The 15,467-nt window shown below is 32.7% G+C and overlaps 1 protein-coding gene across 1 annotated transcript in view; it reads right to left on the reverse strand.

Annotated features, from left to right (window-relative positions):
• Window positions 1-15,467, reverse strand: part of LOC129984841 (NT-3 growth factor receptor-like) — a 268,319-nt gene that overhangs the window by 20,785 nt on the left and 232,067 nt on the right. The window contains exon 6 of the mRNA XM_056094808.1: window positions 5,327-5,451. Coding sequence (XP_055950783.1) covers window positions 5,327-5,451 — 125 coding nt within the window. The remainder of the gene's footprint in view (window positions 1-5,326; window positions 5,452-15,467) is intronic.

Consider the following 15,467-nt stretch of genomic DNA (forward strand, 5'->3'; position numbering starts at 1 on the left):
TGTTTATAACAACACGAACAGCACAAAAATGACAGCTTTTTTCAGGAGTTAGAAAAAAAAAAATTTATTTTTGACTATACAAAATTGCACTAGAACTAGAAAACACCATTACAAAAGTTGAATACTTACATTTTTTAAACTATAAGTAACTATAGTTAGATTAACTATAAATTAACTATATTTTGCTTTTCCTCAATACTTTCTATTCTTTTTTCATTTCATTTCTTTTTTTTTTTTAATTTAGTGGCGAATTAATTAATACCAATAGCTGAGCATCAATGTTGATCCGTAAAGCTATTTTATATCATTTGTCAATTCGATTTTCACAGCTAATTTTCCAGCAACTTTTTCTGCACTTTATCAGCATCTTTCCCTATTTTTTTTTTCTTTGTTCATTTTAATCAACAAAAGAAAAGAAAAAATTCTTGCTCTTGTGCTAAATTTCTTTTCCTTTAGATATTCTTTCAAAGTAAGAAATATTTTTATCTTTCCTACAGACAGTTTTTTCCCGCAATTTCCAGACAATTTGACTTTTCAGAATATTTCAGATAATCAGTTATATTTTGTAGAGACTTAAAAAATTCTTCTTTTTTTTTTAAGGTTCCAATTTCGATTTTTTTATTACATCTAAATTTCGATATTCTGTGTAATATTGTTCTCTTTAAAAATCCCTGCATTATTTTCCACAATTTGTTAATTTTTTTTCAATCCATATAAAAACATGTCAATATTAACTGTTTCTGATGGATAAAATCTTAGAAAATTTGAAAAATTTGGATTAATATTTTATTCAGAAAAATGTTAAATTCAATTAATATATAATTGCATTCATTTTTTTATATGTCGCATTTTTACTAAGAGAAACAATACATTATAACAATCATAATTAGTTGAAGCAAATTTTTTTGGAACAGTACAATCAAAGTACCGAATGACTCTAAAACAAATAATGACTTTTCCAACTTTTGTTTTTATTTTCAAAATAAATATTTGTCACATTAATTTAAAATCAAACATATGTTTTTCAAAACTATTTAGTGTTGTAAAATGCAAGGCTGTTTTTCAAAAAAGCGGCAGGGCCTGAGTTTCCTCCACAATTAAATTTTGGTCATTTTAAAAAAATCTAATTATGTTTTTTTAAGCTTGCCAATAAACATTTACTTTAAAGCCAACTGTGCTTCATCGTGACTTTCAAGAATTTATCGCAAAATGAAACTGTCACACACCCCTTCTTTCATTTTAATATCAGACTAGTACATTATTTTCTGCATATTCAGTAATCGACGCAAATTTTACGAAGTTCATCATTCGACCCGAAATGTTCGATTTTTTACCGTAGAAAAATCAGATTACACAAACGCAAATTTTGGAAAAGAGAATCACGAGTCGGGGAGGGGGAAGGCGCTATTCTGATAGAGGAAAAGAGAGAGATTCCCCTTGTTGATCATTCCACGTGCCTTTGAAGGGCAGGGGAGGGTGGTAGGGCAACTAATAGTCTGAGCGGTCGGTGTTGCGTAAAGAGAAAATCTTACGGCAAACATATTTTCATTTCTCCTTGACTGGATACCTCAAGAAATTCCAAGCAAGATCGGAAGTAAGGCGCCCTCCTACTCGACAAACTTCCGTTCAAAGGCAGAGCGGCGGAGGAGAAATAAAATATATGCAATATTACAATACTTCGGTTGGACTTGAATGGCTTGTGATATGTGGCAGGGAGAATGAATAGGGGCTATCTTGATGGGGTGGAGATAGACTGTCTTGATGAAACAGAGGGAAATTATGAGAAACAAATATTTATTTTCCTATAACTTTCTTACGATTGAAAATAGAAAAATTAATCAGCATCTAATAATAATGAACATCTGTAAATAAAAAGTTTTCAGTAGCTACATTTTTTTTTAATTAAAGGGCAATAAAATGGCAAATTTAAACTCTCACTTTTGAATATTCTTTACATGATGATGTTTATAAGCTTAATACTAGCAATAAATTGAGTTATGTACCGTCATACGATACGGTTAATGCAAAAATCATTCAAAACATTTCACATTGAAGACTGTTGGACTTATAGGTAACTTGATCGAAAAAGGTAACTGAGAAAGATTTTTCAAAATCTGTAGCTAAGAATTTACTAAAAATTGATAGAAATACCTAATTACCCCCCCCTAATAATAATATCAAAACATATTGTTGTCCAGAAATTATTTTTCACCTCAAAATTAAAAAAGGCATACCCTATTTTGTTAGTGATATCAATTTTAGTTCAAAACAATTATTCTCTAACTTCAATAATTTAAAAAATATATTAAGTATATCACACAATTATACTTTTCTTGGTTTTATTTAGTGCCCATGAATGTTGCCGCGATATCAATTACTTTTCTCTTGTCGTTGCTATAGTTAACAGTAAATTTTAAGAAATAATATTAAGACAGACAAGACATTAGCCAGCTACTGTATTTCGAATGGGATGTTTAAATTTCCATTAAAACAAACCTATGCTTGCGATAACTCTTTAGAAAGCTCTTATTAACTAGTACGTTTACATCTTTTCGATTTTTTTATGTTTCCAATTTTAATGCTAATGGAGGAGAAAATAATGCTGGACGCGACATTTTCTTTTGTTTTTATCTTAGGACAAATGGTTTTGGACTTTGCCTTCCTTAAGTTCTTTTTCATTCGAGGATGGTTTGATTTTTTTCTTTTTTTATTAAAACTCATAATTCGTAACACGGGAGTTAACGTCAAGTACCATCAAAATCTCGAGGTTAAATTTTTTGGCCCTCACAGCCCTCTGTACTCGTTTTCTTCGAGTATTAATAAAAGGAAAGATTTCCTGCAAAAGTCATTGTTCAATACTTATATTTTAAAGATAAGGTGAAAGTAATGGATGAAATTAAACGATAGACTTAACAAAATAAAAGGCTTATGAAGAACAACATTTCAGGAGCCGAGATAACGTTTTAATTCCAAAAGCTTCAGAATACGAGAGGAGCTTTTTCATTTTTCGAATGTGGTAACTGTTCAAGAAGAAAGTTTCCGAAATTCCGCTGATGCCGGAGTAGAGGATAAGCCGCTTAAAACCTTAAATAAAGAAACTTTACGATGGAAACCATTTCCACCGTAAAATGCCACAGCTGAAGGAAGATAGCGAAAACTACGAGTCGTCTGCTTTCGTTTCAAATTTTCTCAACTACAGCGAGATGTCAAAAATATTTTAAAACAAAAAGAAACGTATAAAGAAAGTATTAAATCAAAGAAGGTTTATATTGAATTCCATCTCTGAGAATCAAATATAAGATATGAATGAGCAAATACAACAGTATTTCATTTTAATTCGTCTTTATTTTTTGTATTCGTTTTTATTTTTACTGCAGTGAAAAGCTAGTTTTGTGGTGATTACTTAAAAAATAATTTAGGATGAATATCGGTTAATTACTGAAGTTACATGAAATAAATTTCCTTTATCGAATGTTAAAAGACAAATCGGGGGTGAGGATATTTCCTCTGTTTAAAATAACGCTAGGTGGGCGGCGCTAGGTTATAAAGAAATCACCTCAGTCTTAAACTTAGACAACTTAAAATTCCAACTCTGAGATTTCGATTTAAGTGGAGGAAAAAAAAAGAAGGGGAATGACCTTGCAATACTAACAACAATATGGCGCTGCAATGGAAAGAATAACAGAAATCACAATTTCCAGTACAAATTTTATTTTAGTATCCAAAATGCAAGTTATATTGAGTTGGCCTCTCTAGTACTCAAAACAGATGTTCCTTAGATTAAATGTTTACCGCAAAACGCGGCAATTCCAATCCAATCCAATGTTAATGCATTAAGGTATGTTCACACGACACTAACTATTGTGCACAATAATTGTCTTTGTGTTATCGACTTAATGTGGACAGATGAGTCAACGTTTTCGGAATGACAACAAACGGATCAAATGCATTGTTCCATGGGAATCCCTTGATTTTTCCTGAGGTTTTCTATTGCCCTGCAGTCGTTGCCCTCATGTGAATTCTGCTTAATGCTGCAATCACTTACTTTTTAATCCACTGAAATGGTTCTAAATTTTATAACCCAACAATGTAGAAACGCCTGTAGCTTGCAGTATTCACAGGGCATAGCGTCCATTCCTTACATTAGATTATCACCCCACCGATGCACTTCAGAAATGAGGATGAGAAGTTTCCGATATGGTGGTTGATTTTCGCCATACGGAAGGACACAGAAATGGTGGGAAATCGGTTATTACCTACCGATGACAGGATATGCTTCCCCAGGGAAAGGTTATACCGTGACTGGTTCAGTTTACGCTAATGCTGTCGCAGCGGTCCGGTCATCCAGATTTTTCAGTGTACCACATGGCGGATCGGTTTAGTCAATTTGTGATAACATTAGATTGCTGAATCAATCATTTCTACTGAAATATTTTTACAATAAATGAATTTCCGCACATTTCTAGTTCGTGGAACGGGGTGACTTCCATATCATTCTCTGTGATTTCTAACAGGTTTCTCCCATGAAATGCTCTGAAAATTATAGTTTGTAAAGGGTTGTGAATATTCTAGTGAACATGAAGGATTGCACAAGGCTATCAATTCGATAAATCAATATTGAATTTACTGCTGTAGAACATGCATTCCAATACATTTTTTACTACTCAGAAGGTCAAATTATTGAGTCACATGTATCAACAATATAAAATTTGAAGCTACTAATTGGCTAGAACAAATGCGTGTAAAACTACAAATCATGATGAGTGGAGAAAACTGGGACTTTTCTTTTATATGTCGAAATCTTATGATCAGAGTAATAAGTAGACCCATTTGATTGCATTTAGTCATGAAAGTACTGCTGTCATCTCATTATTTGTCAGATGGCATTTGATTTTTTTTTGAAATGTTATTTTTAGATCTAAATGATTTTTAAGATCCTCGGCGTTTTTTTTACATACATTGCGCATGTACTTATAAATAATACTTATAATAATACTTATCAATACTTATAAATAAAGAAAATTTCAAATCAGAGGTTATTGATATATGCTGTTGCGTTTCAGTTTTCATGCTCATATATTGACATATTTCCAACAACGTGCTTTCAAAGTAACTCTGAAATATAGAATTCATGAAAATCTCGAGGGGGAATATTTTGAAGATTACACTGTCTTCTCGCTTATAAATTTCCAGTATGAGAAAGGGGAAAAAGAAACAGTTACCTAAAAAAATCCATTTTTTTTAAATGCAAATGTAATGACAGAATCACGAAGACGTTTCTTCCTAACATCCTTTAAATATATAATTTGAATAATGAGTATTGTACCTCATTTAATTCAACTGTTTCTTCAGTGCTTTGCGTTCTAGTCAGAGGGCTGTTGCTCCTCAAAAGCTGAGCCAGGTCTCCATGTTGCATGAACTCAAACACCATCCAGGGGCAGGTTTGATTTTCTAAAAGAAGCAGGGGAAAATAACAAATGAGAGCATAATACTAATCTCTACTAATAATAGAGACGAATGCATGTGTCTGAGCGTGCGTGCGTGTGTTCGTATTGGCGCCCAATAGACCAAAATATTCGTCCTAGAGTTACCAAGTTGATTAATATATAAAATTTAAAAGATGGAAAAGAAGCGATTCTTGAAATCTTAGTAGGAATTGTAATTAATAAAGATGTATGAAAAATTTGGACGTTTTTCGGTGATAACTTGCAAAAATATTACAATATACTATCAAATGTTTCGTCTTTTTTAAATTAAAAAAATCTTTTCTGTGCTACCATTAAAATTTTTTTTTCCAATTTCTAATCAATTTCAAAAATAATTAAAGTCTATTTTACAGCAACAAACTGCATTGTTAAAGTGAAACAAATTATTTTCATTGTTATTCTGCCGTTTCTTCCATTGTCGATAGTTAAGATATGAAGATGTGTTTGTTTAAGGTATATTCCTTATAGAAAAACTATCTATTGCAACGGATCTCTTAAAATGATTTCGGAGAATTTACTTTCAGATCTTCATCGGTCATGGCCCTTAGAATCCAAAACCATCCTCCATCCAAAAGTCATATAACGCTATTCCATTTTTTGTTGTTGTTGTTAACTCCATATTTAGAGTAATTTTAATTACATTTTAACTTCCCTGGGATATGCTGTAAGGAGAGTAAAATCTTTGCATGATAGAAAAATGTAAGGATTATCCTAATATGAAATTGTATATGGCCTTTTGTGTAAAAGTAATTTGAATATTTTTAGAGGATGCTCTCCCAAATAGAATAATAATTTTCTCTTTAACTTATAAACAATAACATCTGATATATTTTTGATAGACAGCATGTTCTATTCTTATGCTTTAAATAAAAGTATTTAATTTCAACAAGGAAGTTTAAGCACATATGTTTTTCAAACCAAACTTTAGATTTTAAATAAGATGACAGAATATTAGCATTACACAATGAATAGAAGGCTTTTAAGTAGTACGTTAAAATACGTTCAAAAGTATTTAAACGTATTAACAACATATACGTTAATACATAGTAGTAAGTACTAATGTATACAACGTAACAATATATATGTTGGTAGTTTTAAGAATTATTAAGCGTACGTTTTAAGTACGATTAAAAGTGCTTAAAAATGAGTTCCGAGAAAACCATTAAGAGCAAGGTACATAAAATAAATAATTAAAACTTTTCGAACCATTAATCCCTGCGAACCGTCTTGTTGCAAAAACGGCATGTAAATAGTCATAATCGAATAATCATAATTCTGTCGGTTCTGATAAAAATCTTTATCACATGAATATGCATGTTGATCGCAAAATTTTTAGCGTCAATACGAAATAACCGTTTAGAATATTAATTTTAAGTTTTATTTTTGCATTGCTCTACCTGCCTTAAACGATTTTTTACAACTTAATAGATGGCGCAATTAATCCTTGACACAAGCAATGAGTTTTTAGAATAATGATGTCAATGAGATAGTGGCTGTGACGTTCATCTGATACTAAATCCTCATGAATTCACATTCTTTTGGGATTATCCGAAAAATAATGTCATCTTTTCGAGATATTGAAACATTTACGACAAGGATAATGGATATCGCATTTAGTGTTACAAAAAAAGAAATGTTGGACAATACATGAAGAAAATATGAATACCGCTTGAGAATCATTTACTTGATTGGAGGTTTATGCATGTTTTATTACAAATTCGAGTAGTTATTCATAACTTGCAAAAATCATATCTCTTAGTTTAACACTTTTTGCGCCATAAATTTTTGAAATGAGTATTTACTACTTTTGCATATTACTGCAAAATGTTCTAAATATAGTTACGTAGAGACAGACGACTAATATTTATTATGCAAATCACATTCACTCTTTAGAATATTCTAAGACACTCGCAAAAGAAAATATTCGCCTGATATATATTTTTTTCCCATCTTGGTTATAATCGATCTACATATCTTCAGAATTTTATTTCTTGGCAAAATCTATAATGAAATTATTTCTATAGAACTCAGAAAGTTTTTTTTTGTCCAAATTTGTTTAAATTTTATGGAAGTTGGCTTATTGTTAACGTGATTACACAACAATTTGTTCTTTTCATAATTAGGTCTATTTCTTTCTTTCTGATTTTTTAGGAAAAATTTAAATGTACTAAACAAGACATAACTAATCAAAAAAAAAATTAACCACATACAAAATTTTTTTTTGAATAAATGATATTAAAAAAATTTATAGTTAAACAGAATCCTTATAATGCCGAATAAATATAGAATACTTATAAATCACATGTAAAATCAAACTGCAATTAACATGCTTTTAAGCATTAATCCTCTGACGTGGAGTTTTTTCTTTAGTAATTATTTTTTACTAAATTAATGGTAATTGGTAATAATAATTTAGAGATTAGCAAAAATTCCCAAATAGTCAGCATGATTAAAGATTACAATCAAAATTTCTTTTTTCATCGCTGCATTTTGAGAGGATATTGAAAATATATTTTAAAAATAATTGTTTTCAAGATGTAAATTTCTTTTTTTAGATTTTAATTACACTCTAATGAGCAGAATTGGTTTGTTTAGAGAGTCGCTTAACTGCGATCCTCCATACAATTAAAATTTAAAATAATCGGTTTGTAAAAATACCCTTTCATTTTTATAATAAAAGCTAAATTATTTTTCATTTCAATTACTGTCTATTATATAGTCTTTAATTTATAATTTATTATCTTTATTTATAATAAAGATCAATATATATTTGTGTTTGTGTGTTGATATCCTACAGGCCACACTGCTTAACCTAGCACTACCAAACTGGGCAACTTTATAGACTTTGGTGGGTGAAAATGTGCAACGATATTTGAACATTTTTAATTAGAATTCTAATTAATTAAAAATTAACCGAAAGTTTGGCATTTTTCCGTCGGAACTTCCAAAAATATTACAATAAGTGATTTTTACACCACCTTAAAATTCTATATCATTTTTTCAATGATACCAATTTTTTAACTTAAATTATAAGTTTTTATTTTTATTTAATTTTTAAAAAATATTTGAAGCATATTTTCCAACAATATTTTTCACACAAAATAAAATTCAACCTGTACATGCACACTATGCTTACATACAAAAAAAAAAAAGAAAAAAAAAAGCTTTTATTGATCTGTTGCCATCACAATGACAAAAGTTCAAATTAAAGAATTAAATTAAATCTTATTGCTAACTAAACCTAAAAAGGTGTAATTTTCAGCACTTGTCTGCAAGAATTGAAATAAAAAGAAAATATTTTCTAGAACGATAAATACAAGAATGAAATTTTCTATAAAATGTTAACATTTCTTTTTATTAACTTAATTATCCTGTAGTATTTAATTCAAACATGGCTTATACATATTATCCAATATAATTAAATGCCAACCCCTAATTTCTAAAAAATAAGTACTAGGCCTATATACCTAGCAGGAAAAATGGTCTAAATAATACTAAAAATACTATTTTATACAGTTTGATTCAATAAATATTTTTATAAATTGTTCATTTTATATTTTTATACAGAACCTTGGAGTTATGTGTCATATTTAATAAAATACTCTTGAAATAATAAAAGTTTAAATAAAAATTGTTATGTTGCGACTAAAACTGAGTTAAACATACGATTTTAAACCACTTCACTGACATTCTTAAGATACATCAATGAGCAACTAGAGTTTCCTCAAAAATGATTATTCTAAAATTATGAAATCGCTGATTGTCCTAAAATCGTAATTTTCAAAACTTCATAACTCGGTTAGATTTGATCACCGAAAAAACTTTTTTGTTTAAAAATTGAAGTACCAAGAATATTTCAATGAATGTGATTTCTTAGGATCAAAGGACTGTATAAAATCTGGAACTTCATAATTTTTTCAGAAGTGCATTTATTGACTAAAACAAAATAAATTATTTGCATCATTTATATTCTTGTGTGAGTAAAACTAAAAGTTGTACTTCCTGATGAATCAGATAATTTTTTATTGAATCTTTCTTTGCTATATTACATAAATTATATAAAAAATACATTCTTTAGTGAAGAATAAGATACTGAATGATTCTGTTTATTGAACACATATTTTTTTAATGTTCGGTTTCATTAAAAAGAGTTAGTTTTGGCTGAAGTTTAATTCTTCTGCTTCTATTTAATGTTTAAATCTTTAGGGAGCTGACAGAAATTTAGAGATATATATAGTACAATGGAAAAAAAAAGACATAAGGCTACTTATAATAGTATAAGTTATTTTCTATCAAAATTTCAAGCTGAAAAATGCTTTGTTGAAGAAGTTATTAAAATAACAATTAACATAAAATTTTGAAAAGAAAATTTTAACGAGGATTATTGTTGTTTCTAATGGCACTTGCCATGGACAAGCTCGCTGATTAAATCAGCGATTTTAAGCCGAGGGTGCGTCTCTTGTTTTTTTTTTAGTAGTGCCAACTAGGGCCAAGAGTACGCCTTAGCTACTCAGGCATCACATTCGCTTGCACAGCCCCTTTTTATAGGGGGCCACATTCACACATCTCACAGATAGAACAGATGAAGAAGAACGATGCCCGAACCCGGACTCGAACCCAGGACGCCCAGATCACGAGGAAGACGCGCTACCCCTAAGCCAGGACGCCGGCTAACGAGCATTAATCCCAGCGAATAGGCTGATCGCCAAAATCAGATAGTTAGAAATAATGTGAAATCTTAAAAATAAAATCATATATATTATGTTATTATAAAAATCAATATATTAAGTTTCTGTGTTTTTATTTATTCAGTTTTTTTTCGTCTATTGGTGTTTTATTTTGTAGCATTTAAGTCAAGGCAAACATTTATTTAGGAAACTTTTGTTCGTTTTAACTATTTTATCTTTTCAACCGGGTCAAATGAATTGCCGTCTTTCTGCTGCTCATTTCCGCCATAAGGAAAGCGGGGATATAGAATCATGACTCCAAAGAAAAGTGATTCTGCCGTGCATCATCATCTGCGCCAAGAACAAGACAGGTGGAATTCGAAGATCACGATATGAAGAGAAATTAAAGAAGCAAGCGATGCTCTAAGCAAATGTAAAAGGAATGCACAGCGAAGTTAGCTATAAAATGCATGAGACCCGAATTCGAGCAGAAACAACGAGACAGGCAAGAGAGAAAATATTGTGCTTTGAACGGAAAGGTGAACGATTGCTTTTAACTACAATTCCACTTGTGCTTATGAAAAGCATTATAAGTATCGAGCATCTGCTCAATCTGTGGTGACAACGAGAAGAAGTGGTCTTCCGAAAACTATCTCGCATACTATCTATTCAAGTTGAATATGTCTTAGATGTGTTTTTCATAAACGATTGAGCAAAGGTAATAACTCCTTTCACTCCTGGAAATGCACAGGATAAATCGTGTGTAGGTATTTCCCTTTCTAATAATCAGCTAACAACTGAATTAGATGCTTCAGATGCTGGTTCACCACACAAGTTAAAACCAAAGAGGAAAAAAATTTCAAAATCACAGAAATCACTGGCACTGAAACTTTCAAAAACAGGTCGTTCTTCTAAAGACATTACCTTAGCTCTTTCTACCAAAAAATCTCTTGCCTTAGATATGGCAAAATCTGGCCTTGTTCGTAAAGACCTAACTTCCTTATTCGGTGGTCAGCCGAAGAGTCCGGAATTATTGCGACTCCATTCCTCCGAGGAGGAAGAGGATTTTCAAATGAGTTGTGATGCTTCTGCAACTCCGCCTACGAATGATAATAAAAATTCCCCAAATAATTCTTAATGTGTTCTTTCCTTTCCTGGAATTGTCGCGGCATTCGTTACAAGATTTCTGACGTTAAGGTTTTATTAAATACATTTCAACCTGTTTGCTTTGCACTTCAGGAAACCCACCTGAGGTCAGATATTCCTTTTAAGATTCGTGGTTATAATTCTGTGCGGAAAGATGTTGATACTGGGAGAATCGGTTCCGGTGGAGTTTGCATTCTGACCTCCAACCAGTTCCCCACTAACTCTTCATACTTCTCTACAGGCTGTAGCTATCCAGGTTCACGTTAGAACTCTCGTTACAGTCTGTTCTATTTATCTACCGCCAAATGAAACTATTTGTCAAAACGACCTCAATGCTTTAGTTGATCAGCTTCCTAGACCTTTTCTCTTGATTGGTGACTTTAACGGCCATAGTCCTTTATGGGGTTCAGATAGCTCAAATTCTCGGGGGAGACAGATTGAAGAATTTATCTCGGGAAATTGTCTCTGTCTCCTTAATAATGATGAGCAAACGCATTTCCATGAGCCGACGCATACTTTCCACAGTATTGACCTTGCTATTTGTTCTCCCTCACTTTTTCCATTGCTGAATTTAAGAGTTGGAGATAGTCTGTTTAATAGTGATCACTTCCCTCTCATCGTCTCCCATGCTGATAGTACTTGTGGAACACAGCGTCCACAACGATATCTATTCCAGCGGGCAGATTGGGGAACATTCACTGAACTTGCAGTTATTACAGAAGCAATGGTTGCTGTTGAAAATATAACTGATGCTACTCAAAATGTTATTAACACAATTAGAAATGCTGCTGACATTGCAATCCCTAAGAGCTCACCCCACCCACGAGCATTTCGTCGGCCGTGGTGGAACGATGCATGCCGCAACGCTTACAAGACACAAAAGAAATCATGGGGAATTTTCCGTAGGTATCCAACTACGGAGAATCTCATTGCCTTTAAAAAAGCCCGAGAAAATGCACGGCGTATTCGACGTCGTAGCCAAAGGGAATCATGGCTCCAATTTGTCTCCTCTATCACTTCAAATACAACCAGTGCGCAACTTTGGAGAAAAGTTAAGGCAGTAAATGGGATTTACCAGGAGTTCTCGTTTCCAGTTTTAAACACAGGAAACGTTTCATATTCTTCTCCTATAGAAGTCGTTAACATTATCGGTCAAACATTTGAGAAAGTTTCAAGCACAGCCTCATTTAATTCAACATTCCTCGCCACTAAGAGGCGTGCTGAGAAGATACATCTCCATTTCGAAACCGACCATCTTCATCCGTATAATTGCGCATTTCAAATCAATGAATTAAAGAGAGCACTGTTTCAAGTTCATGATTCTAGCCCTGGTCCGGATGGAATTACATACAACATGCTCCGCCATCTGGATGAAGATTCCTTGGCTAATATTCTTTGCCTATTTAACAGAATCTGGAATGATCAAATATTCCCTTCCCAGTGGCATGAAGCAGTTGTAATACCACTCCTAAAACCTGGAAAGGAACCATGTAATCCATTGAACTACAGACCAATCGCCTTAACAAGCTGCCTGTGTAAAATTTTCGAACGTATGATTAACGCGAGACTTGTATATGAATTGGAAAAAAATGACTGTATTCCCCTCTTTCAGAGTGGTTTCCGAAAGGGAAGGTGCACCATCGATAACATTATTCATTTGGAAACTCACATTCGTAATGCCTTTGTCCGTCGAAACCATCTTGTTGGGGTGTTTTTCGACATTAATAAAGCATACGATCGCACATGGCGTTATGGAATTCTTCGCACATTATTTGATTTTGGTCTTAGAGGAAACTTACCTGTTTTTATAAAAAACTTCCTATCTTGTCGTATTTTCCGTGTTCGAGTTGGCAGTTATCTTTCAAATACTTTTGTTCAACAGGAAGGCGTTCCTCAGGGAAGCGTCTTAAGTGTTACTTTGTTTATTTTACATTTTAGCCAAATTCTTAAAGTTTTACCAGCAACTGTTACTGGAACCTTGTACGTGGATGATCTTCAGATATCCTGTCAAGGATCGCATATGCCTTTCATTGAGAAACAACTGCAAATCGCTATCAACAAACTTTTATCTTGGTGCGATGAAAATGGACACACACTTTCTCCTGAGAAAAGTTGTTGCGTTCATTTCTGTAGAAAGCGAAGTCTTCACCCAGATCCTGTGGTCTATATCCGTAATACTGCCATTCCGGTTGTTGCAGAGATGCGCTTCTTAGGAATTATTTTTGACAGAAAACTCACCTTCCTTCCCCATATACTTCATTTAAGGAAGGTATGTGAGAAAAAACTCAATATTCTAAAAGTTCTATCGAATACAGCTTGGGGAGCGGATCGACTTTCGTTACTTCGCATTTATCAAGCATTGATACTCTCACGCATTGATTATGGCTGCGAAGTATACGGTTCTGCCCGATCCAACATTTTGCGAAGACTCGATCCATTGCACCACTCTGCATTACGGATCTGCACTGGAGCCTTCAGGACTTCACCAGTTCAGAGTTTGTACGTGATTTCCCATCAGTTACCTTTGCATTTAAGGCGAAGAAATCTAGCAGTTCGGTACTTCTTCCGCATGCTTTCTCTTCCCAAACACCCAGTCCAGAATTTGACGGTGCCTATTAGTCTTCATAGACTTTACAATGCCCGTCCTTATAATATTCTGCCTTTTCATGAAAGAATAAGGGTTGATATTCAGGATTTGGGCCTTGGAAATGTCGAGGTTCATCCAGTTAACTTTTTATCTTCCCCCCTTGGGATTATCCAATTTTTTCATATTTTAACCCTTTTTTGAATTTTAATAAAGCTACTACATCTTCTGTAGTTTTCCAGCAGTTATTTAATTTTCATCTTCATCAACTTTCAACTTACATACCGATATACACTGATGGATCAAAATCCTCTCAATCTGTCGGGTGTGGTATTGTCTTTCCAGAGGTTACATATAGTTACCGTCTGCATGATTCGTGTTCTGTTTTGACTGCTGAACTATCTGCAATTTTGTTAGCTCTCGAAAGAATTTCTCTTTCTAAAGAGACTTATTACTGCATTTATTCAGATAGTATGAGTGCTTTAGAGACACTGTGTAACTTTTCAAATTGCAGGCATCCTATTGCAATTGATATTCTTTGCTGTTTGAGAGATCTTCAGACTAAGGGGTATGACATCCAGTTCAGATGGATTCCTAGTCATGTTGGCATAACCGGCAATGAAGCGGCTGACATTGCAGCCAAGGAGGCTAAGCATATTCTTCAGCGCTCTTGCCCACATATTGACCTTATTAATATGTATAGTGGTTATATTCTTTCAATTTGGCAAGAATCTTGGAATCATGAAACTGAAAACAAACTGCACTTTATCAAGCCGACAATTGGAGTGTGGCCTGCTGCTTCGGTTCGATGGGCTGATGTAAAATTAACTAGATTACGAATTGGTCACACCCGCCTAACTCACAAACATCTTTTGTTTGGCGAGAGGATACCAATGTGTTCGGATTGTAACGTTAATCTTACAGTTTTACATATTTTAATTGAATGTCCCAAATTTAATTTTTATCGTGCGCATTTCTTTAATTCATCATCATTGGATTTGCGTGAATTGGTTGGAGAACAGCCTCACCGTAATATTTTTGACTTTTTAAGAGCTACTAACTTTATTCATTTTATATAAATATTGTTTATTTAAAAAAAAACATTTGTTTTAATCATAGACTTTTCTTATTTAAAGTTTCGTACCTTTTTATAAATACTTTTAACAAAATGTTTTTATCAATTTTTAGCCTGGAGGAAACAAGATTTTTAATCGTATGGTAATATATTCATACCATGTGTCTTGGCGCAGCATAGCCAATTCTGGCTCTTGTGCCATAAAAATATAAACCTCAACCTCATCAACCTCATAAACGATTGAAAACAGGATTTAATACAGCTCAATAATTGCAATCACAAAATTACATTCCCAATTTTATATATTTAAGTCATTGCATTTTAGAGTCATCGCATTTACAAGCTTATGAAAGTACAGATCGACAGACATTCAAACTCTAGCTGGATTTAGCTCAAAATTTGATAAGTGTTTACAAAATAGATGTTAAATTTGTGTCCCAAATTTTATTCATCTAGCTCTCTTCGCTCTGTAGTTATCGTGTTAACTTATATTCGAATAGCTGGACTTC

The sequence above is a fragment of the Argiope bruennichi genome, chromosome 9 (assembly GCF_947563725.1).
Source record: "Argiope bruennichi chromosome 9, qqArgBrue1.1, whole genome shotgun sequence".
NCBI classification, from domain to species: Eukaryota; Metazoa; Arthropoda; class Arachnida; order Araneae; family Araneidae; genus Argiope; species Argiope bruennichi.